We start from the raw sequence: 26,227 nt of genomic DNA on the forward strand, positions 1-26,227 counted from the left end.
TTATAGGACAAAATTATGTCCAACAGTTCTCCTACGAGAGTTATTTCATCTGATTCTGCGTTTTTATTACGTATGTTTTCTAATACCCATTCAGTGCCTTGTTGATGGGGAATACTAGTATAAAGTTCCTTCACGTCTATTGAAATAAAATTGTTTTATTGCCGATATTTCAAATTATTAATCTTCTCCAAAAAGTTCCATGAGTCCTTTATAATCCATTCATCCTTAATTACAAATTTCTTAAGAATCATATCCACATACTTGGCACAAGCATATGTGGAAGAATTTCTACCATCCACTATGGTCTAAATGGTGGATTCTGGATGTTTTTGTGGATTTTTGGAACTCCAAATATTGTTGGTACTTTTGAGGCTTCTATCATTAAGTAGTTGAAAAGATGTAGATCAATTCCCGCCTCTATGAAAAATTCATTCAGCAGGCTTTTAATAAATTGATTTGCTTTATTGTATTCATTAAGTGATGATTCCTCATAGACATCTGATCTTAGATGGTCGGTTAATTTGTTGTTATAATCCACCATATCCATTATGACCAGCCCTCCTCCTTTGTCTGGATTCATGATTCTAACATCAGCTGACGTTAGTAACTTAAGATTATCTCTCTCGTCTTTAGATAAATTATAAGAGTATTTTTTCTTTTTCTGATGCAATTGCCTTAAATCAATTTCACACATTTTCTCAAATGTGTGAAGCGTATTGTGTAAAGGTGGATTGTAACAACTAGCTACTCTCAATGGATTGTTTGCTGGATCCTGATTACCCAAAAGTTGTTTGAGATTCAGTTTCCTTGCAAATAATTTAATATCACATATAGTGTGAGCTATATCCATTTTGTTAGAAGGTACAAAGGTTAAACCTTTTGCTAAAATATTAGCTAGTTGTGTAGTAACAGTAAATGACGAGAAATTGAATACTGTGAAGTCTTGCTGCGTATTTTTAACTAGTATCAATCCATTTGATTCTTCATCACATGTTATCTCCTGTGATTGTGGTTTTTTTCTCCTGTTCCATTGCTTTCTTTGATTTCGTCGTGGAAAACCCTATCCAGGGTTGGACGCAGATGATTGTTGATTGTTGTTGCCATTCTTATTGGAATTATTATTTTGATTATTATTATTATTACATTGCTTTATTCTATCACTTCTCCTAATATTATCTTCTTGTCCCTCGTCTGTCTGAGCATTAACATGCATACCTTGTTCTTGTAAATCTGCTTCAGATGTTATAACTATATCATGACCAACTGCTTCTTCTGTTTCTATATTATTATTAAATGAATTTTGTGATAAAATACTTTCTTAATTAAATATAAGAAAAAAATTTTTTAATTAAATATATGATAAATCTTGACAGTTAAAGATGTAACTAAATTAAAATTAAAAACAAAAACAAAAATTTATATTCAGCTGGTTCGTATGTTGGGGTGTTTCTGTTAGATGAATGTATAACCATATATAGGAAAGAATGGTTCAAATTCAATATTAGTCAATAATTAATTCAACCATTATTATATATGAACTAGTATTTGAGTTTATACATACATAAAAATTTCCTAATTTTAAGTAACAGTATGAAATATTTATGAAAGCTGATTAATTAGCGATCTGGTTGCCCAAGTCGCTGCATATTACTAATGTCTTATAACTATTTCTATAAAAAATAAAAAAATGGATCGTTAGGACATCTTATTATTATTTATCAACTATTAAAAAATATATACTAAAAAAATGCAGTAAAGATGTTTTAGATCTATCTTTATTATTTGTATCGTCAATGTTATAAGTGTGGACAATAGATTGACATAAAAAGTTCAAATAATATTTAACAAACCCAGGAAAATGTTAATTAAATATTATATTTTAACCTAATATTAAAATAAACCTGTCTCTATCCTTTGAGCATGTTTCATATACAATTCATAATTTTATGTTTTAAAGCAGAAGTTTTACTTTAAGAAATTCTCTACTGATTTGAATTTTGGCGGGCAGCTATTAACTACTTCCTACATAAGCAAGTGCTTAATACTGTACTGAAGTTTGCCAATTTCTGAAGAAGTTTAAACATTGTTTTAAACGAAAAACGTTTGATATATTTTTAATGTTTAAAGTCTAAATAAAGAGCGGCGAGTGGTTTTGTGCCTAAGCGGAACTGTTTTGTTATATTTTCTTGAGGGAATGTCGCTTTTTGATCTCCCCAGAAAATTACTGGCCCCAGTCTACAACTTGAAATTTATTTAAAAAAATTACTCTTTCCCCTTTTGAGCCAGCAAATGAATGTGCTGCTTAAGTACGTAGCATGGCAACACGTTTAATAGTGGACATCACTTCTATCCAAATGGTATCTGAAGTACAACTCCTGATGGCCATCAAACTTAAGTCCTTGAATGAGTGAGGTGAAGTTCATTCTACTAGGCAATCAAATGTCTTTGTTGCCTGTTCAAAACTGTTTCCCTGCAGAGTGTTTGTGAAGCAGTTACCTTTACCAGTACTTTTTCAAAGCGCTGCAAATTAGACCTGTTTCTAAGAGCAGAGCAAGGTTTGCCTCCGCATTCATACAAAGTAACATTGGCTGTTCTTCATCTTTCACTGTTGCAGTCATCACCTGTGGGTTATCCCTGCTGTGGTTAGCCCTTGGCCGGCCCGAATACCAGAGTCAGTGTTTTTCTGTGTCAGCTGCTGTCGCTTGTAGACTGACGTCAGGTCGTCAGTGCTGAAAAGCAAGGCAGCTGACGCCATTGCATCAGTCTTTCTTGCAGTGGAGCCCATAGCAGAAGCAGTTTACAAGTGTGCCAGTCGGTCGCTACCAGAACTCGGATCACAGCTGAAAAGTCTAAAGCTAAGTATCCCATTCATGTCCAAGAAAAGAAAAAAGTCCTGGTACCACAAAATAAAATGAATAGTCCACTTTATTGTTTTAACCACAGGAGCAACCAGAATAAGCGCTTTCGTCTTTGCCACAAGACTTCATCAGATACCCCTTCCACATGTTACAAACCTTTTATATTCACCTAATTAACCACCAATTATTTATGTTTGTTGAGAGGGGATATCCGGATACATTTATTGAGGGGGTACTGGATGAAGTCTACAGGGGCTGGGGTAACAAATACAGACCACTTCTAGGGAAACCACTGGTAGTTGGGGCAAATATCAGCAAAGATAACAAACATTGTATTCACAATACAAAGACAGTTACTGCAAATAAGTACCAAAGAGCATGTGTCATAGAATACAATGTTTTTTCTGGACCTTTTATGCAGATAGTACAAGCTAATTGGAGTATGTTGAAGGCGAATAAAGAACTATTTGAAATGGTTGGTAAAACACCTTCTTTTTCTTTTAGGACAGGTATTAATTTTAAAAGAACATTCGAGTTACCATTATCTCAAAACAAGTATGCTGAAAAAGCAACAGTCCCTTGTGGTAGTTGTAAACAATGTTCCAACATCCTGAAGGAGAATAATATACAGCTGCAAAATGGGCTTGGCAGCTGGGTCAGATTTTGCAAAGGTAATTGTAATACAAAGATGCTAGTGTATTTGGCTAGGTGCAATGGATGCCCCGCGTTTTACGTGGGTAAAACGGAGAGGGCATTCAAAGACAGGATATACGAACATGGCTATGATGTAAAAACTAAGGAGACTAGTGTTTTATACAAACATTCCATCAATTGTAGGTCCTTTAGTGGATATAAATTTGGCATCATAGATATAATTAAAAACAATTCAGGGGGTGGTGATATAAAAAACATGGTGTTGAACAAAGAACTGAAATGGCAACTCAGGTTAAAATCGAACATACCACCTGGATTGAATGAGTATATTTCTGTCAAACCAGTATTAATTCAGAAGACATCTTTAGTTTAAATTGCCAGGTAGCATAAACGTATATGTAGCCTTAACAGCTAGAATACCATGAATAAAATATTTAAATTCGTCCACTTCATTAAATATTTTATTTTATTCAAATATTTTATTTTATTATACTTTTTTTGCAGTTTATGGTATAATTTTTATAATATTTATGTTTAATATTTGAATAACATTATGCAATTGCTTCATTTTTTTGAAGCAACAATATAACAGCTTGAATGGGTTTTGGCTTATAGTTTTATATAGGATGAAAGTAAAGTGTATTTTGCATTGTCTTTTTAAATTCATAATTGGTGGTTAATTAGGTGAATACAAAAGGTTTGTAACATGTGGAAGGGGTATCTGATGAAGTCTTGTGGCAAAGACGGAAAGCACTTATTCTGGTTGCTCCTGTGGTTAAAACAATAAAGTGGACTATTCATTTTATTTTGTGGTACCAGGACTTTTTTCTTTTCTTGGACAAGTTTGGTCATTTATTATTTTTTTACTTTTTTGGTGGATTAAGTATCCCATTCAGTTTGTTCACGAAAGAGAGGTCCCAATGTCCAAAAAAGTTAACAATTGTCTCGCCTGTGGAAAGCAGATCCCACACACTGACTTCCATTCGTACTGCGTCACTTATGTAGACCCAGACCACAATGTCAGCTGTTGCCTGTTCTGTGCCCTCTTTAACGTGAGAACCATTCGGCGTAGAGCTATTTTTGTGGACAGGTATTTTCGTTATCTGTCTTCACAAATGGCGTCAGTCAGCCAACAATCCGTAGACCCTCAAAAAAGTGTAGGGATAAAGATAGAGACAGGCCACACAAGGCTAAGCCTTCCGACGACTCTTCCGCTAAGCAGGTCATCAGTTCTCCGGAATTCAGTGTGGTGCTTTTGCATCCCCTGATGCCCAATGCGATAGCTACGCAGGCCTCTACTGAGACCCTTTCGGAGTCCGGTATGCCACAGAAATCTTCTTCATCTTCAGAGCCTTTGGTTATCTCTGCCTCGGTTGGGTCCGGAGCTGCGACGCAAGCACCGGCTTCTGAGGAGGTCTTTTGCACTACCGATTCTATTCAGAAACCCACATCTTTACACCCGACTACCGTTTCTCTCAGACCGATGAATACTCTTAGGCCTAGAAGCCAGGCCACCCCTAGAAAATCTACCTCTAGCCACCATCTCTTACTCCCACCCCAGGCCCAAATGCTTAACTTGGAGGAGGATCTTATTTCCCTTATTAGGGGCAGTCGAGCCATAACTTCTAAAAGGAAAAGACACCCTTCTGAACTGTTGACAGAACAAGATTCTGAGGAATCTGAATTCAGATTTTGCAGAGGAACAGCAATCTCTAACTGCTTATGAGTATTCAGATGCAGAGGAATCCATCCCTTCTGCCTCCCCACCAGAAGACCTCTCCTTTGGGGAAACCCTCCACACCATCTGGGAACTTTTCCAATGGGAAGCTCAGGATTTCCCTCAGTCTAAGAAAAGGCTGAGAATTTCTAGACCTACCCTAGAACAGACCCCTTGTCACCCCCCCTATTTTAGAAGTGGTAGATGTTTTCCATGAATCCATTATAGTCCCTGATGCCCTCCCAGCAAACCAGACAGGTATTACGGAGTACCAGACTCTCAAATTCCTGTACAGAAATCCTGCTGCAGACCTGGAGGTCATTACACAGGGACCTAAGGGAGCCAGGGCTAGTTCTACAAATAATCCTATACCTTCTGATAAGGATGCCAGAGCTGTGGACAGATGGGGTAAAAAAGTTTACACCTCTGCAACCTTAACTATCAGAGCTCTCAACTGTCAGTTCCATATGTTAAAATATTAACAGCACACTTTGGAACTATTAATGCAAAAGATTTCTACCTTTCCTGACTGTGCCAATTCTAAGGAGTTAGCAGATTTATTGCACTCTACTTGTCAAGTGGTAAAGCATTCTTTACACTGTGGATATGATGCACTAGAAACCTCTAGCAAGGCAGCAGTCTCTGGATCTGTCATTAGGAGACCTGCATGGTTGAAGGAGCAACCTCTACCTGATCATGTCAAGTCTAAATTAATTGATGTACCCTTGAATAAAGATGGCTTGTTTGGAAAAAAAAGCAGAAGAGGTGCTTAAAAAGATGGAAGACAAAGCAAAATCTATGCAAACAGTAAAATATTTCTTTCAGGTTCAGCCTCCTAGATTCAGCAGGAATTTTCCCTCTAAGCACTGGTCCTTTCCTGCTCCTAGCAGACAGGGGCAAGCTAAGCCCCACAGGGACAAGCCACCCAGGTCCCTACAACAGAGAAACAAACAGTGGACCATGTATGCCTCTAAGGTAGGGAGTTCTAAGCCATCCCTCTATGGCAAAAACTCTCAATGACTCCCACTCCCCCCTCTGCCCTCCTTTCACCCCAAAGCTTGGAGTGAGGCTGTCCCTCTGCAAAGACAATTGGCTGTCTGTAACAAAGGAGCAATGGGTCTTAAAGATCATTTTTCAGGGATACAAATTCACTTTGTGACCTCCCAGTTCCCAGAGAGTACCCAGACCTACCTCCAAATTGGTGGACAGAGGCATTAAAAATAATCCAAGCTCTCATAGTCCAGGGGACAGTAGAACCTGTTCCCGCAGATCAAACAGACAAAGGCTTTTATTCCAGGCTTTTCCTTGTTCCCAGAAAGGAGGCACTTGGCACCCCATCCTGGATCTGTCCATTCTGAACACATTAAAGAACTTTTTGGATACTGTGGTCGTTGTTTGCTGCTTGCTACTTGGCGCCTTTCCATTGTTTTTGATCCATTCTGAACACATCCCTGGTGGTCCCCAAATTCAAAATGCTAACATTGCAGCAGCAGCTGCTGCCTATGCTGACAAAAAAATGCCTGGTTAGTGACCCTTGAACTAAAAGATGCCTACCTCCACATCCCCATAAGGGAGTCCTGCAGGAAATTCCTGAGTTTCAGAGCAGGCTCGCAGCACTTTCAGTTCTCTGCTCTTCCCTTTGGCTTATCTACTGCTTCCAAGGTTTTCACCAAATGTTTGGTCCCGGCCATAGCTTTTTAGAGACGGAGAAATATACAGATTTACCCTTATCTGGACGACTGCCTCATTCAGGCAGAGTGCAAAGAAAAGCTGCTCCAGGACCTCTACTTTGTCAAAACTCTCCTAACTTCCTTGGGGTTCACCATCAATGAGAAGAAATCAAAGCAAACTCCCTCCAGGAGGATCATGTTCCTGTGAGCACTGCTGGACACAACATCCTAAATTGCCTTCCTATCCCCACAAAAGCAGAGCTTTCTGCCTCTCTACTTTACCCAGCTGGCATCCAAAAGTCACCTCACAGTGAGGAAGTTACTGCAAGCTTTGGGGTACATGGCATCTTGCATCCTTCTAATTCCTCTGGCCAGGCTTCACATGAGGAAACTTTAGTGGTATCAAAGAATCTTTGGTGTCAACACTCACAGCCTCTAGAGACCTCTCTCCCTCTGATCTCTTGTGTAAGGGCAGAGTTTCTCTGGTGGGCAGGGGCCTGTGCCAAGAACTAGGGTCTCCCCTTCATCCTCCACCCTACCAGGCAGACCATCACCACCGACGCCTCAGACATTGCTTGGGGTGCCCACCTAGTAGACAGGTGCACCCTAGGTCTTTGGGATGCCCAACACCTTCCCTTACATATCAACCAGAAGGAAATGATGGCAGTGCAAAAGGCTCTGACATCCTTCCAACCCCCATCTCAGGCCAGGGGTTCTCCTCATCAAAACAGACAACACCACAGTAATGTGGTACATCAACAAGCAGGGAGGGACACAATTTTACCCTCTGTGCAGGCTAGCCATGAACCTCTGGTTGACTGCCTCCTCCATGGGATTACATCTAATAGCCCAATACCTACCAGGGATCAACAACACCGTGACAGACCACTTAAGCAGACACATACTGGACCTCTACGAATGGCAGCTCCACAAAAAGATCTTTTTGCAAGTCACTCGGGTGTGGGGAAATCCGGAGGTGGATCTCTTTTGCTTTGCACCTCCACCACCAGCTAAAGAAATTCTGTACCAGGGAGTATCATCACCTATCATTAAAGGTGGATGCCTTGACCTTCCCCTGGATCTCCCTCTTCGTGTATGCATTTTGTCTCTGCCTCTTATTCCCAAGGTACTCAAGATAAGGGAGGAGGTGCCTAAGGCCATCCTCATTGCTCTAGATTGGCCCAGACAACATTGGTACCCCTTGCTGCGCAGCCTAACATCACATCCTCCCAGGCAGCTTCCTCCAGATCCCAGACCTCTTGACTCAAGCAGGGGGAAATGCTGAAACCAGACTTGCAGACCCAAACTATCAGCATGGCTGATACTCCCAAGGTAAGCAAGGGGCTTCAGCTAAGCAAGCAGGTCTTAGACATTATCACAGAGTCCAGACAGCCCAGCACCAAAAAGTCTTATGCAGGGAAATGGGAAAGATTCTTCTCCTGGAGCCAGTCCAGAGGGGCCAGTTCCACACGACCTTCTGCCCCTCTTATCCTGGATTATTTACAGAATTACTCAATAGTGCCCTCTCCTTCTCTTCTGTTAAAATCCACACACCAGCCATTTCGGCTCATTTTAACACAGACCAGTCCCCTGTTCTCCCTCATCCTTTGATTAAAAAGTTCCTCAGAGAGGCTTCTAGTATCTGACTTCCCAGAAGGCCACCCACTCCAGCCTGGGACCTAAATTATGTTTTGGAAAAACTAATCTTACCACCCTTCGAACCTTCTGCTTCAGCAGAACTGAAATACCTCTCCTGGAAGACTGCTTGTTTGCTAGCTATCACTTCAGCCAGAAGGGTTTCTGAACTTCAGGCACTAATGGCCATTGAGCCCTTCATCATTTTCCATGCAGACAGGTTTTCCCTTAGGACTAACCCCTCCTTTATGCCCAAGGTGGTATCTAATGCGACTTCTCAACCAGGCCATTCATCTGCCCACCTTCTTCCCTAACCCTCAGAACAAGGGGGAAAGAATTCTGCACTCTCCAGATGTGCACAGACAGCTCAGATACTACCTGGACCGTGCTAAACCCTTCCTCTTGTCACTTTTGCCCAAGGTGGAAAGGGGAAGCCCATTTCCAAGCAGACTATCACTAAATGGATATCACACTGTATCCATTTTTGCTACAGATTTCATGGGAAACCTTCCCCCAAGTCTATTCATACCCATTCCATTAGGGCAGCCTCCACTTCCACAGCTTTCCTCAGAGGAGTTCCTACCAGGGGCATCTTGGAAGTTGCCACCTGGACCTCTGTCCATACCTGTACAAAGCATCACCACCTTCCTCTTTTCTCTAAGGCTAGGGTAGGGTTTGCCTCTGCAGTTCTGCAGGGCTTGCTTACCCATGCCTAGGTCTCTTAACTAATCCTTTCACCCCTCTCCTCAGCTTTGGGAATCCCCCACATGTAATGACTGCAACAGTGAAAAACAAAGAACATAGTACATTTGTGTACACTTACCATAAATGTAGATGTTCGAGTTATTCAATATTGCAGTCCTGGTTTCCCTTCCTCTTTCCCTCTTATATTCTCTTTTTCATTAGGGAGTCATAAGCTTCTTGGGGTGGTTGTTGACCACCAGGACCACTTTGCCATATTTCCTCAGGCTTCTGACTGGTTAGGGCAAGAAAAACTGATGTAATGGTGTCAGCTGCCTTGTTTTATAGTGCTGACGACCTGACATCAGTCTATAAGTGACAGCAGCTGACAGAGAGAAACATTGGCTCTGGTATCCGGGCCTGCCAAGGGCTACCAGAGCAGGGATAACCCACAGGTGATGACTGCAACAGTGAATACACTGGAACATTTACATTTATGGTAAGTGTACACAACTGTACTTTCTGCCACGCTGCATCCAGGGTCTTATCTAGTATTGTTCTAGTCTCTTTCCATTCTTATAAATAGGTTCATAGGTTCATAGTAGGCTATTTGCCCTAGGGTATTTATAAGCCTAGCCAGAGTGTGTTTGGCTTTCGTCACCCATTTTAAATTAATTTTGCTATGCCCTTTTTCGAGGTTAGTATACTGTGCCTCTGTCTAACAGTGACACAGAAGTGATGCCCGGGGTAAACCTATGATCTCCCATCCATTCATCAAGATTCCTCTTGAAGAGAGTCAATGAGGGACTCTGCCTAACCTGGACTGGGATTTTATTCCAGAGTGATGATGCATCTCAGCTAAGCATAGTAGTAAATATTCAGATACTGAGTCATTTCTGCAGTAGAAAATATTCTGTTCCCAAAGTAAAAGAAAAAAGCAGAGAAAGCACCGCAAAGTCATAATATACATCCTTCACTCCATACAGACTCTCTTTCCAATCTTTGTTTCTCTTCTGAAGATCAGCAGCGAGGAGGTACTAGGTGTCTCTGTAGGTTGTTTCTGGCCCTTTTTTGCAGTTAGTGGCACACTTGAGAAACTTTCTTGGTTCTTACCAGAAAGACCTGCAGTTGAAGCTGGCTGCTCTCCCCTTTTCATCACCCAGTGTGGGAAAGATAACAATATGCACAGATGATGATCAGAGCTCTGGAAATGAGGGCAGATAGGCAAACATTCCTGCAGTGTAATTTGTCTTCTTTATTATTGTTACTCTAGCAGTGATCCCAGAATTCAGACATCTCCTATCATAAGTTGATACGCAAGTTTACTATCTTTCAGGGTCTCTTGATCATCAGGTCATCTTTTTTCTTACCTCCACCTGCGGAACTGCTGAAGTTCACTGCTTCCAAATCTGTTAGCTTTCTGAGGTGTTCATTTGGGAAAGAAGTAATGGCAAGTTGGGCAGTAGCTTCCTGTGAGCTTCATATCAGTGAGTATGACGGCGATTGCTGCGATTCCTTTTTATGAAGCTAACTGTTTTAGAAATGCCCATGCACTTACGGCTTCTGCAGGTGGTGAATGAGTGGTGAATGAGTTCACAGATTGAAGCAATGGTCAGGTTGCCCTGAAAGATGTAGGTTACATGTGCAGACTCTTAAACTTAATCTTGAATGGGATACATTTTTAGGGACTTCATAACTTGAAGTTAGTTTGAAGGTATCAGTGTAATAGGACACCTAGTAGCAGTAGTAGTTGTACCATCGTAGAGTCACACAAATTGGTTAGATTCCAGATTTTCTTACCCATCGTTATGATGGTGTGGACTGAAAAGTTCTGATATTCAAGTAGCGGTACGTTTACAGAGGGTTCTTATCACACATTTTGATGGCCCTTTGTCACGTGTAATCAATGAGGGATGTTACAATGTTAAATTTCATCAATTCTTTTAGAATAAGAGTAAAATTCATTAGTTTTGTTTCGTGTTTGAAAAGTAGAAATAGTGTTATTTTAGTTGCTAGCAGTGTCAGTACAGCAGATGGTAAATGCTTAATGATCTGGGATCTTAATTTGTGTATTCAGACAATTTAAACTAGTCTGAAGATGATTATTTAGAGATGCTTGATGGGTACAATATTACATTGTGGTATTGCAGGTCCAAGCCATCCAGTTCACTCAGTGAAGACTGCATCAATTGGGACATTAGGAAGAACACGACCACCAGTGCCGGTCACTGTTCCCAGTGCTCCCGAACCACAAGAGACCAGCAAGATGTTAGAGGACACTGAAAATGTAAGGGTATGCATATGTGTAAAAAAAAAAAAAAAAGTGTGTGTGTGTAGGAGGTGGGGAATGAGGAGTGATTCCCCCCCTTCTATCAAACAATTCTGCTTGTAATGAAGAACTGAAATGGATAAGTTGGGTGAGTGTATTGTACTTAATAGGTGTATACTGTGGAATGTGATCAGACTAATAACTGCATGATACAAATGGCATCATTGCATATTACAGTGCATTTTAACAAATATAACTTCTATATCTACAAAGACAAAAGTAATTACAAAACTGCAACTGAATCAGTATCATCAACTTAAACTAGTTTGTACAATGAATGGATCACATTCTGCAGCATATCACGTTAAGTATTAAATTAAATTAATGGACTTCAGAGTTGCAGCTAAACATATTTGATTAACTGTACTATCTAATTTTGTATGTGAGCAGCGTAGTAACACATTGTGTGTTTTTCATAACTTAATATCTATGCCAGAATGAAAGCCATTCTTTTATGGTGGTCCACGCTGCATACTCTAAAATTGGAAAGAGCAAGTGTGCTGTATATGACTACACTTTGAAACAGCATCTCTGAAGTAGTCCTCCTGAACTTTTGCAAGTATGTTTCAAGTGTTAAGTGTATGACATGAATCAGTCACTGAAATCGAATATAGGATGTTTGTAGTGACCATTGCTGCAGGATCTTTTGTAATGCTTGTGACATACTCACAGATGAACATGTGTTCATCTTTTTTCAGTAGCAGAGATTTGGGCAACCCCAGGTTAGAGCTAGTCGTCTCATCACACAGGAGTTTCTAGTAGGGCCTGAGGAGAAAATTGAGAGCCGCCATGGTATTTTTTTTTTCTGCACAGCAGCCTTTCCAGTGGTTTCACCAAGATCATTGAGATGGGTATCTGCATTGGGATTTTATGTCCATTTAGTTAATATTTGCTGAACTTGATAACCATTTTTTATTGTATTTTCTTTTTCTAGTGGTATTTTGGAGAGCTAATCAAGACCTTAATCACCAAGAAGCAAGTTTTCAGCAAATAACTGTAATGTAGTACATGGAGCATGATGTTTACACCCGACTGTCACGAAAAGGCAAACTAGTTAAGCGCTTTTGTAGTGCGAGCCCAGTCATAGCTGTTAAGTACCTCTTCTTAAGCTGTTAAGCTTAGGTATTGCACTAGGCAGTAAAACTTGCCACTAGTAGCCAGCAAACAACAGCTGCATAATTTAAAACCTGTTTCTTTTTTGCTGCTGAATGTGCCAATTCTCAGTCTCTGACTCTTTCCCTAAAGGAAGACAACATGTTTTGACAGTACTTTCCTAAGTGCTTTACAGCTTTAGAAGCCAGGAAAGCGTTGAGTTTTTTTCTCTAACTAGCAGATGAGTACAAAGAAATCTGATCAGGTCTCCAGTTATAACCATCCGTTGTGTGTTCTCAACATGGATGCTAAGATTCTCTTCTTGAGCTTTGCTGTCGAGGTGAATTTCTTTGCATCCATGTCTCAAACACACAATACTGTGTTATGAGTGGAGGCTTGATCTTAATGCACGTATTTTGCTTAGGTGAAAACCATCATATCTTCAGAACACTGCTTTACTTAGCAAGGAAACCTTATTTTGTAGAGTTGCCTGCAATCTCCAGGCTTTTCTCAAACATAAAAAGCTTCTTGCTTTAGGCCAGGTGGTGATCATCCTTTTTCCATGCAACATAACTTTCCTGTTCTAGTTCAGGTAAGCATAAAATGAAGTGCCACTGCAAAATAGGTAAACTCAAAAAGTTCTGAAGGAGTCTATGGACATGAAGCCTGAATGACAGCTTAGTAAACCCATCAACCCCAAAGAGTCCAGGCAGCATTGGTTTTAATGAAGTATAGCCTTGTTTAACCCTGTCTTCAGTGTCTGGAATTCTCCCACTATCTCTACACCTTCAGAGGATGCTGCTGGGGTAGTGGACGTACAACTTTGCCAAGCCTCAATAGGAGTTCTTTCTGTTTTAAAGGTGGTCACCAGTTCCCAGGTGTCCACAAAAGGCCAGCCCAGGGCATGCAACATGAGGGAATATTTTCAGTCCCTTGATATTCCCATCCTTATTTTTCCCAAATTTCTAGTATTCTTAAGTATGGTGATGATTGTGACAGTTTTTTAAAAAGACTAAGTTGCGTGTGCCTTAAGCCTAATGTATACCCTGGGACAGAATCCAATGTAAAAGACGTTCCCTCTCCCCTGCATCTGTTCCAGGCTTGGCGATTTTTTATTGAAGAGGTTTACTGGTGAATGTGTAGCAGTGTGGCAGAGAGGGTGCACATCCAACAACCCCTTTCCCACTAAAACCTTTACCCTTCTGACATAGTTCCTTTTTCCAAGGGAAAAGGTTAACCTTCCCCTAGAGCAGTCATCTGAATTTGGGAATCAGGAAAAATGTGATCTTGCCTACTCTGGTCTGCTGTGTTCACACTTTCTTCTGGTTCATTCCTTAAGAATGTTTCAGTTGGAGTGACCTAGTTTGATATGAAAACATTTGAAATAGGGGAACATTTTTAGAGTTGATTGACATTGAGGAGTCCAAGCAGAAAGCCATTCTTCTAGTCCTTCCAGCATTAGTGGACACATTTGATAATGTTATGCTGTAACCAGATTCACGGCCATCAGCTCACTGGAAGTCTAAGAATTTTTTTTACAGGATTTGGGGGAACCTTTTTAGCAGACTGTGTGGTGATGTCAGTGGATGCAGCAATGGGGCCCAAGCTGGTTCCTGCATATAATGACAAGGACAGTCATATCCTAGACAGGTTTGAGAAGAAAGTGTATACATGGTTCACCTAAAGAATGAATTTTGTAAATTGCCATACCAATATTCTTTCAGTATCAAGCTGATTAAGATAATCTTAGGTGATCCAGCTTGTCCATTTAATCCATAGGACTGGCAGCCACAGCCATCGTCACCCAACAACTTTAAGACTTTCCTGGACTCTAAAACTCTCCCAGTACTAGTACCCTAGCTTTCCTCTTTCCCCCAAATCTCACTTGCCACTTGAAAAGTGTGCATCTCTGGATGCTCCCAGACCTCTGAAGTGGGTTCATTTCTGGCAATTACTGAATGTGGCTCCTGGATTCAGGTTAGATCTAACCTTTTTTTTTTTTTTTTTTTTTTTTTATGTAATCCTTAGTTGTTTGCTAGCATGCCATCAGTTAGTTTACTTCTGATCCTGCTGCTGTTTTATAGGTATTTTTAGTATGTATTTTTTTGGAATTTTTCAGGTATTTTTTTCAGAAAACCTGAGTAATTTTTCTGAATTTATCAAGATTGTGTTTGTTGGCTATTGTCATTTTCCACCATTTTTGGACTTTGTAATGGGCTATTTTGTGTTCCGCTTGTGATTTGAGACTAGTTAGTTAAATGGACAATTATAAGGGCAACTGTGTTGGTTTCAGGAAATGTAGCAAATATAGCCACTAAGTTCCTCCTAGGATGCACGTATCTTTGCATGGTATGCGTTGAGGTGGGACACCTATATGCCCCTTGCAATATATGTGATAAGTTCAGTTCTAGGACTGTTAATGTAAAATACGTTTTTTCTGAAAGGATTTCAGTCTGCCAACTTAGTTTCTTTAAAGCAAGACAAGAAAGCAGAAGACAGAGATGCTGACGGTTCTTCTCTTAGAGACTCCCCATGCAAACTGCCTGGATTAGAGCCAAGACTCATGATCAAGGGACTACCCAAGGAGTTTCACAGCAAAATGTGTCCATTATCTTGGACCACCTAAGAAGTGTTTAAGTACGTTTTCATGTGAATGTGAAGGTAGGTGGAATCTATCTTCAGTTGCCTCAGGTCAGGTCATCCAGCTCCTTTTGTCCTCATACTGACTGTAAAAAGATGATGGTGCTTATCAAAGCTCAGGTCGAAATGGATGTCTTCCCTTCCCTTCTCAAGGGCAGCAAAAGACATCTGCTAGGTTTGCACCAACTGATTACTCGGTGCCAGTGACTTTAACACAATTGCTGATGCTGACAGTCCCTTGGGCTCATGTCTTTGGTGCTATTTGGCACTGTTTTTTAACACTGACATTTTTGGCACCATACCGATGTTGCCAACCTTAGAGCCTGCAATCCTTTAGCATTCCTAAGCATTGATGTCAGCCTCATTTCTGGGAGTCTTGTGGATCCCCTTGGTGCCAACCCCCTTGATATCACATCATTAGTACCATCAGCTCATTTGGTGCATAGCATTTTGACTTCAAGTGGGAGACAGGATTCAAAGCTGCATCAGTCTTTAAGACTGGAAAATATCCCAGCTAAGGCTGCAGTATCAGGTCTACTCACAGTCATCCACTACCTGAGACTTTAGTCCCATTATCTCTCCCTCCCTATAGTGAGACAGTGGGCAGAAAGCCTCTACAAGGACAAGATGCTATTATGCTCAAGTTCCTTTTCCTCCTACTTTGATGATGCTTTTCCTAGAGTGTCCAGGAACAGGAGATGCTAGAGGAAGCATCTGGAGTTCCCCCAAGATGTTCCCAACTCCAGATATTTATTTAAGTGCTGGAGACACCTATCTCCCATGTATGCCTCTTCATGACCCAGGATTTAAGGGGATCCTTAAGGTAATACATTAGAGGTGTTCTATCATCCCAATATGCCCTGAAAAGAAAATCCAGCAGGTGGCTTTCCACTCTGTGCTTCCAACTTCTTGGGTGGTTCCCCGGGAAGACAGTATGGTTTTGTTGGCCTCTTAGAGGGCCTGGTGACAGCCCACTATTACAGACCTGATTTCAAGGACGACAGGACATGATGCTTCAACCTCCCAGGTATTAGCAGTGAAGCAAGTCACCATTAATGAAGTGCATTTATGTATCAGCATCTTTTGTGGTTAGCACTGTCAGTTGCCTGATACAGAGGAGAGGCCTTTAGAAATGCTTAACAAGTTGCTCCATTGAAAACTGACGCAAACAGATTCCCTGTTGTCAGCTGTAAACACCGATGTTCATTATTAGATCACTGTTGCAGTAGTCTAAGCTATGTAGGATGTATTCCAACAAGGATTGGACATCTAGACAGCTTCCAAAGCTTTAAGGCACCATCCACGTGCCTGTATGATTGTTAGAGCTCAAGGCTGATCTGGTATAAAAGGAGAAGTATGGGAGCCAGAAGTCAGAGCTTTCTTGCTATTGAAGCAACTAGTATGCGTCTCTCTGCTGTCATTTCTCATTTTTGACATCCATCTATTTTTCTTCAAGTGGGCAGATAAGTAGCTCATTGGGGATGTCCCTCTTTTTTGAGAAGATTTCTTTCTGTTCTTAAATTTCTGTCTAAGAGAAAGGTCAAGTGTTTGTGTGGTTTCCAGATTCCCTGTAAAGACCACCAAATGTCCTACCTTTCTTGCATAGGGGAAGAAATACTTAAGAGCAAGCATAGTTCTCTTCTATTACATTAAAATAGTTGAAGACTTTAAACCCCATAGTGTCATGGAATAGGGCCCAGTTCCTTGGTTGTTTATCTTCCAGTCCCCAAGAAGAGAAAAGTATCCAGGGAGGCTTTGGTTTCTGTTCCAGTTTCCTCTCTCTAATGAAGGTTTTGGCATTTGGTGTGTTGTGTGTGAGTTGTGTGTGTGTTGTGTGTGTCTATGGTTGCATGAGTGTTTGCTGATTAGGGTTAGTTGAACTGTATTTGTGTGCCTGTGTCCTTTTTGCCAAATTTGGTGGTACCACTGGGGAAAGAGTTTACCCTTAATGTATGAGGTTGGTGTTAGGGTAGGGATAGGATTAGCACACATGAGTAAACTGGTGAGGTGGGGTAAAGCACATTAGCATAAGAATAGCTTGAAAATGTAGGAAGGGTGAACCGTAGTTACTGCTGTGAAGCCAGATAAAGTTTGCATTTGCATTTATCCACAAAATCATCATACAGTTCAAGTGGTTTATGTCATGCCAGAGTAACAGCATTTTTCTGTACTTAATGTTAATGAGGAGTTTTGGCAAGTTATGTTGAAAGGCCTAAGCTGTGTAATTTTAGATGTTCATAGTGTTTCACTGTTGCAGTCATAACACTTGGGTTATCCTGCTGGCAGGCTACCCGCAGTCGGCCTGAATTCCAAAGTCCTGGTCCGGCGTTGGTTGCTGTCTCCTCTTCTCTGACGTCAGTGGTATAAAAGATGCAGCCGACGCCATTTTCTTCAGTCTTTCTTGCCGTGCGGTGCCCGAAGCAAAAGCAGTTGGCAAGTGCCGGTCAGCCGACTCCTGAGATTTTCGAAATCGAATTTCAGATCCAAAGTCTTAAATAAAGCTAAGTACCCCATTGGGGAAACTTTTTTCTTCCTCCAGACAGATGTCAGAAAAAGTTAACAGTTGTATTTCTTGTGGGAAGCAAATACCTCATAAGGATTTTCACTCTTACTGTATTCCTTGCCTAGGCCCTGACCACGACATTGCTAGTTGTCGGTTTTGTGCTAGATTTAACCAACGCATTATTAAGCGTCGGTATGATTTTGCTTTTCATTATTTTGGCAGACGGTTTAACTATATAATGTCGTCGGAACAACCGATGACCGGAATTCATAAAAAACGCAAGAATAAAGACAAGGACAAGCATCCAAGGTCCAAAACCGACGAAGCCTCTTCTAGGCCAGTCGCCGGTTCGCTGGTGCTCAGTGAGGTGCTTTTGCAGCCCCTGACTCCCGCTACCTCAGAGTCACAGGCCGCCTCCGACTCCCATGTGGAGACCACTAGGCCTCTGGATACTCAAGGTATTGGCCTTTCGGAAATTAATCCCTCAGATGGGTCCGGAGCCGCTGAGCAGGCATCAGCTTCTGAGGCTGTCTTCAGACCTACACAACTTTATATAAAGCCTACTTCAGCATCCAAGACAAAGTCTAAAACAGATTTAAAGACAAGGAAACCAGTACAGCATTCTCCAGGACAGACTTCTATGCTTAAGAAACAGATTCTCAAAATGTCCTAAGACCTAATTGTTTTGATCAGGGGTTCCCATCCCCCTCCAGATAAGAGGCCTAGGCAAGACCCTGAATATGATTCCTCTGATCAGGTTTCCATTTCTTCTGATTCCCCTTCTGAACAGGGATATTCTATTCCTTCCTATGACGATTCTGATGCTGAAGATTCTATTCCTTCAGCTTCTCCTCCTGAGGACTATTCATTTGGGGAAACCCTGCATACCATGAGAGAGCATTTCCACTGGGAGAGCCAAGATTATTCCGATTCTAAGAAAAGACTTAGAGACTTTCTTTTACTTCCTCAGCACAGACCTCTTGCAATTCCCCCTGTTCTACACATAGTAGATGATGTATTTTCAGAGTCCGGCCTGTCTCCAGACTCTCTACTTCCTGCTCCTGTTAAGCCGGACAGATACTACAGGGTTCCAGACTCCCATAAATTTCTTTACAAAAACCCTGCTGCTGACCCAGAAATTATCTCACATGGTCCCAAAGGGGTCAAGGCTGCTTCTGCTTAAAACCCTGTCCCCTCGAATAGAGATTCCAGGGCTTTGGACAGATGGGGGAAAAAAGTTTACACTTCTGCTACCTTGGCTGTAAGGGCTTTAAATTGTCAATTTCATATGCTCAAATATCAGCAATACTTAATGTCTTTGTTAAAACAAAAAATGTTGACAAATTCTGAATGTTCTGAGAACAAAGATTTGCAGAATTTATTGCATGCAGCTGAACAAGTGGGAAAACATACTTTGCAATGTGGCTATGATTCACTGGAGGCCTCGTGCAGGGCCGCTGTTACAGGTTCTGTTATTAGAAGGCATGCTTGGTTAAAGGAACAGAATCTGCCTGATCATGTTAAAGCAAAATTATTGCATGCTCCATTACTGCATGATACTTTGTTTGGTGTTAAGGCAGAAGAGGTGTTGAAGAAAATGGAGGATAAGGCTAAATCTATGCAGACAGTAAAGGATTTCTTACAGGTGCAGCCACCCAGATTTAGCAGGAACTGGCCCTCTAAGAATTGGTCCTTTCCAGTGTTAGACATACCACAAAGAGGCAGATTCAGATGCCCTAGAGGCAGGCAACAGTCCCAGGGCTCATACAGGCCCAAACAATGGAGTGTTTCTACCTCCAAAAGCGGAGAAGACAAATCACAGCCTTATAGAAAACAGTCCCAATGACTTCCCTCTGCCAATGCCAAGCACTTATTTTTTGGCAGCACCCTTGGGGGGAAAGCTAGCACTTTTTTCACAAAACTGGCACAAGATCACCCAGGACAAATGGGTCTTAAATATAGTCTTTCAGGGCTACAGGTTCCACTTTCACACCCTTCCAAAGACAAAAGATATGCCAGACCTGCCACACAATCAATGGGCAGAGGCACAAAAACTAGTTTCATCACTCATGGACATGGGGGCTATTCAGCCAGTGCCACAACAAAAGCAGGGACAAGGATTTTACTCAAGACTTTTCTTAGTATCAAGAAAGGACAAAGCCTGGAGACCAATTATGGACCTGTCTATTCTAAATACTTTTCTGGACATCCCAAAATTCAAAATGTTGACTCTACAGCAGCTTCTGCCCATGCTGGACAAGAAGGCTTGGCTTGTAACTTTGGACCTCAAAGAGGCATACCTGCATGTCCCAATCAGACAATCTTGCAGAAGATACTTCAGATTCATAGCTGGCTCAATGCACTACCAATTCTCTGTACTGCCCTTTGGCTTATCTACTGCGCCCAGGGTCTTCACAAAATGCCTGGCACCAGTAATTGCATTTTGCAGACAAAGAGGAATTCAAATATATCCCTACTTGGACGACTGCCTTATTCAAGCAAAGACCAAAGATATTCTACTACAGCATCTGCCGTTTGTAAAAAGATTATTAATTTGCCTAGGGTACATATTAAACGAAAAGAAACCAAAACTAGTACCCTCTCAAGAGATAGTATTCCTGCGTGCAAGCTTAAATACAACTGCCCAGATGGCTCATCTCATGCCAGACAAACAAAGGCAACTGACTTCTTACTTCAAAAACATGGCAACAAAGACCCAGTTATCTGCAAGAAAAATTCTGCAGGCTCTGGGCTACATGGCATCCTGCATTCTACTAATTCCATATGCAAGACTGCATATGAGGAAACTACAGTGGTATCTAAAAAGTGTTTGGACTCAACATTGCCACAGCCTGGAAACAGTAATTACTCTCATTCCCTGCCTGCAACAGGGATTTCGATGGTGGGCACAGGCCTGTCACCACAACAAGGGACAGCCATTCACCTTACCCACTGCCAGGCAGACACTAACAACAGATGCATCAGATTATGCCTGGGGGGCGCACATGGCAGGAAAATGTATTCAGGGCACATGGCCCACAAACCAAATGCATCTTCATATCAATCAAAAAGAGATGCTAGCTGTACAAAATGCCCTGACAGCCTTCAAGGACCTACTTCATCCAGGACAACTGCTGATAAAGACTGACAATACTACAGTCATGTGGTACATAAACAAGCAAGGGGGCACACATTCCTAAACCCTCTGCAGACAAGCCATGACTTTGTGGAACACAGCATTGACTATCAAGTACATCTGCAAGCAAACTTCCTGCTAGGAAAGACAAATACTTTGGCAGACGAACTAAGCAGAAACCTCATGGATCCTCACGAGTGGAAACTAGATCCACAAATCTTCAACATAATAACAGGGAAATGGGGATGCCCAGACATAGATCTATTTAACTCCCCTCACAACTGCCAGCTACAGAGATTCTGCACTCGGACTTATCACAAGCAAGCATGGAAAGTGGACGCTCTTTCATTCAGCTGGAAAGCCCTTACAGTATATGCCTTCCCTCCTCTGCCTCTCCTCTCCAAGGTACTCCTAAGGGTCAGACAAGAAAAGCCAAAAATGATACTGATTGCCCCAGACTGGCCACGCCAGTACTGGTACCCAATCCTAAAGAGCTTGTCTCAAGGCCCAGCCTGGACATTGCCTCTAATACCTCATTTGCTGACCCAACAGAACAATCAGATCCTGCACAGCCAACTCAGAACCCTAAATCTGGCTACATGGCGGATAATGTAATCATTCAGAACACACCTCTCTCTAAAGCAGTTATGGATGTTATTTTGGAGGCCAGTAGGCCCAGCACCAGAAAATCAAAAAAAAAAGAACCAAGCACAGGGAATTGACACGCTTGTACCAAATATTCCTCAGATTTTGCAATACCTAACTGAGATGCTGGACAAAGGCCTATCCTTCTCATCAATTAAGATCCATGCATCTACAATTTCAGCTCATTACAATATGGACCCACCTATTTTTTCACATCCACTGATAAGACAGTTTCTCAGAGGGGCCAAAAACATAAGACCTCCAAGGAGAGCTCCAATACCTGCATGGGACCTCAATTTTGTCTTGGAAAAACTGACACTGCCTCCTTTTGAGCTAGCCAGTACAGCAGAGATAAAATACTTGTCATGGAAAACGGCTCTTCTCCTAGCAATAACTTCAGCAAGAAGAGTCTCAGAGTTACAGGCACTAATGGCTGTGGAACGTTATATTATTTTCCATCAGGAAAGGGTTTCTCTAAGGACAAACCCAACATTTATGCCTAAGGTAGTGTCCAGCGTGGCTCTTAACCAAACCATACATTTGCCTACCTTTTATCCAAACCCAGAGAATAAGGGGGAGAGACTTCTGCATTCTTTGGACATACACAGACAGCTACGCTTTTACTTGGACAAAACTAAAGCCTTCAGAAAGACTGAACAACTCTTAGTGGCATATGCTGCAGGATCGCAAGGTAAAGCTATTTCAAAGCAGACTACTTCAAAATGGATAGGCCACTGCATTCGTTTCTGCTATTCACAACATGGCAAATCAGTGCCAAAGGGCATTAGGCCACATTCTACCAGAGCAACAGCCACTTCAGCAGCCTTCCTCAGAAGAGTACCAACGAAGGACATTTTGGAGGCTGCAACCTGGACTTCAGTGCACACTTTTACAAAGCACTACCATTTACCTCTATACTTTAAATCCAGAGCAGGCTTTGCCACTGCAGTACTGCAGGGCCTTATAGCCACTCAAAACTCTATTTAGGCCCAGCCACCCAATCTCAGCTTTAGGATTCAACCCAAATGTAATGACTGCAACAGTGAAACACGATGGACATAGTACAGTTGTGTACCTACCATAAATGTAGATGTTCGAGTGTATTCACTGTTGCAGTCCAGGTTACCCTCCCACCATCCCCCCTTTTTTCTTTGCTGGGACTTATCTGTACCTCTCTATTCTATACAGCCTATGTGGTGTAGTTATGTGCATGCTTTTTTATGATCATAATATTTACAGCCTACCCTTTTGGGGGCACCTGACATCTGGGGCAAGAAAAACTGAAGAAAATGGCGTCTGCTGCATCTTTTATACCCCTGGCACACTGATGTCAGGGAAGAGGTGACAGCAGCCGACGCCGGACCAGGACTTTGGAATTCAGGCCAACTGCAGGTAACCTGTCAGCAGGATAACCCAAGTTTAATGACTGCAACAGTGAATACACTCGAACATCTACATTTATGGTAGGTACACAACTGTACTTTTGCCTGTGGAAAGATGTCTTAGATCTCCATTTTATATTTCATCAGCATCCAACGTGTTTCAGAGAGCTGCTGCAGAAATACCCTGGGGATTTGAAGATGTTTGGCAAGGGGTCAGACAAAGAGAGTACAAGAGACTGATGAAAGTTACTAGTGAATCTTACACAGTGCATCCTCAAACTGAGCAAATTATACATTTATTACCAGGAAGAAATAGCATTCGAACTTTGGAAGGCTTTAAAACCAAATGATGATTCAATCAGAGCAGTAATACAAATTCCACCATTAAAGAATGTTTATAGATCTCATGGTATGAACATTAAGAAGCTCACTGGAAGATGTGGAATAATACTGTATCTGAGTGCAAAAAAAAAAACTTTTGAGTTACTTAAATTATGTATTTATTGATTTATTTGACATTTGTTGACCGGATTAGTTTGACTGGGTGACGAGGCCTTTTTCAGTAGAGGCACGGGGAGAAAAGGTCCACAAGTGATTACAAACAAATAGCGTGGCAAGTACAAAGATACAGAAAATTAGAAAAGTACAGTGGTGCAAAAAGAATAATCCAAAGAGGGTCTACTCTAAGGTATGTAGAAGGTGTACTCTAGTAAATTACAGAGATGCACAAAGAACACTGTAACAGGTATAAAGAATATTTACTTCAGAAATTATATACAGTCCTGTACAACTGAAATCAAGCAGTACAACCCCTATAGGTGTGTGGGATAGGGTGAGAGAGAGAGAGGAGCAGTAACAGAGACAGGACTGGAGGAATAAGGGGTTAGTTACATAGGAACTTTGGGATGAAGAAGGTGGGGATTAGTAGTTGGTTGTGAACTGGTGAGGAGTTGAGATTTAGCTTGGGAATAAACTAGAGAAATAGGGTTTAGGTGTGAGAAGGTAGTGAGTGGTAAGAAGCGCATGGAGGGTGGTTACTGAGTTGAATGGTACTATAGCCGAGAGCAATGAAAAAGCTTGGAATGGTTTGAGCAGTGACACAGCTGCCCTCACTGAAGTAATTTGAATGTGAATAAGCCAGTCATATTACAGTGAGATGCAAACTAGAATATAATTGTTGCAATGATTTTGTGACAAACGAAATCTCTTGCATTTGGGTATAGAGCCTTTCTTGACAGTCGGGTAAGATATATTCAAGGCAGCAGAAAGCTGCAGGCTATAGTACATGATTCTGAAATGTTGCTTGAACACGTATGAAAGAGTCCCAATGGAAAGTAATTATAATGTATTCTAGATTGTGTTCAAGAAGTTGTTCACAGAGCAGCATAAAGATTGTTCTAGTTGCAGAGGTATGTCTTAGTTGTGAACTGTAATTAAGGAAGAGTGATACCTGTAGCTAATATATTGTCATTTGTGTATGGCCTAACATGATTTGCTTGGTCATGAACTGCAGGTTAATTGGATAATTTCACAGCTGCCTCTGAGTAAAAAGAAGCCCAGAATTTTAGCACTGTAGTGAGTTCTTAAAGCATTTGCATTTCAAAATGATTCTGTCATTGAGACCTTGGTCCATACAGAAAACTGTTGTTAAGAATGAAGAACAGCCATTCTTTTCATTTAGAGAACAGGTACATTACATGCAAAGCTTGATATTTATTACAGAGTGATATTATATGATCCTTTAAGAAAAGAAATGTTGGCAAGCATTCTTGCATCTCATTTTGGAATTGTGAAGTGTAACAGGAACATTTAATGCTGTACTTTTTGTATGGGTAAGACACTAGCAAAGCATTCAGAATTCTGTTGTGTATAATGCTAATCATAGTAAGAGTCATAATACATAATTCAAGAATGCCATAAGGAAAATAACATAGCAGTAATACTATTGCATGTAACTTGCACATATTTTAAAAGTTCTATATAAACATTTCACTGTAAGGTTCTGTTCCCTCACCTGCTAAGTTGCTGATGATCATATGTTAATGAGTTAAAATCCTGCGTTATCTTTACTTGTGAGAATGAGAGTCAAATCTCTGTGAAAGAGAGAGTGATACAACATAAGAAATCCATTCTGTACATGCAAAGCATTGGTCCTCTTTAAAAGAAATTGACAGAGTGAAAATTCATCATGGTTCCAGAGATGAGCAACCAGGAGATGTTTTAGTGCAGTATGACAAACTGTTTTCTCTGGTTCATAGTGTACATGAACAGTTGAATAGAAGAAACCACAGACAATTGCTACAAATTAGTACACCTCATACTATGTTGAATAAAGAGACAAGTGTTTGTGATGGCAATGAAATGCTGAGATATTCACAAAGGTGTTGAGGCCTCTTTAAAAAAGATGTACCAAGTAGGCATTTCCGGAGGAGACCCCTGATGAACTATTTGAGACTTGTCACCAGAAACTTCTAGTACATCATTCTCACTATTGCAGACCAGAGGATTAAATGTTTTTGAGATTTGGAAGAGTTCCCATAAAGCCAGCCTTATATCTAGGCACTTCGTGAACTAACATGCATTAAAAGCAATATGTAAAAGAAGTGAGAAATATTGTAGTAGTGTTAGACATATTGCCAACTTTTTCATTGTATTATAAAATAGTCTTTGTCTTTATATTTATTGAAAATGACCTGTTTGAAAGCTCTGGAAGTTTTAGCAAAAAAGTGATATTAGAAGCAGTATCTGTTTAAACTGTTTAGTGTGTGGCGTGTAACTGTGTACCTCAGAAGATTGCAAAATATTTTGCTTCTGAAATAAAGGATGTAACATATATACATTTACAATATTGCTGTTTTTAGCTTCATTCAGAGTCCCACATATCTGTCATTTTGTTTGGCTTTTATGGACAACTTTGTGCGTTGTGTACGTAAGGCTGATGAAGTTGACAGCTCTTAGTGTTGAAACTTTGATGGTTATTCATAGTTTTAGATATCAAAAGTTACACCAGACTCTCTCGTTTTTTTTCCCTTCCTTTTTGATTGTGTCCAACTCTGCTTCACATGTCACATAACACTGGAACAGTGAGTGTAAGTTTAAAGCCAATACTAGTTGGCTTTAAACTTACACTCACTGTTCCTTTTATTTGAACTGACAAAGATTTATTGTAAATATCCTGCTATCTGCTTTGTTTGTTACTTTGAAGTCTGTCATTAGTTTCCTGTATGTGAGCATATTAAAAGTCACACAAAGCCTTTCATGACTTGCATTGCTGTCAAGTTTTAT

The 26,227-nt window shown here is 41.0% G+C and overlaps 1 protein-coding gene across 13 annotated transcripts in view; it reads left to right on the forward strand.

Annotated features, from left to right (window-relative positions):
- Positions 1-26,227, forward strand: part of NEO1 (neogenin 1) — a 2,116,015-nt gene that overhangs the window by 2,050,277 nt on the left and 39,511 nt on the right. For 11 of the 13 annotated variants that reach the window (XM_044077666.1, XM_044077665.1, XM_044077658.1 and 8 more), the window contains one exon: positions 11,366-11,502. The exons of 1 other annotated variant lie outside the window; for it this stretch is intronic. In XM_044077666.1, the coding sequence (XP_043933601.1) occupies positions 11,366-11,502 (137 nt within the window). Of the gene's footprint in view, positions 1-11,365; positions 11,509-26,227 lie in introns of all 13 variants that reach the window. One more of the 13 variants, XM_044077659.1, reaches the window with a different exon arrangement.

This window comes from Protopterus annectens, chromosome 7.part0 (assembly GCF_019279795.1).
Source record: "Protopterus annectens isolate FY-2018-M chromosome 7.part0, PAN1.0, whole genome shotgun sequence".
In the NCBI taxonomy this organism is placed as follows: domain Eukaryota; kingdom Metazoa; phylum Chordata; order Ceratodontiformes; family Protopteridae; genus Protopterus; species Protopterus annectens.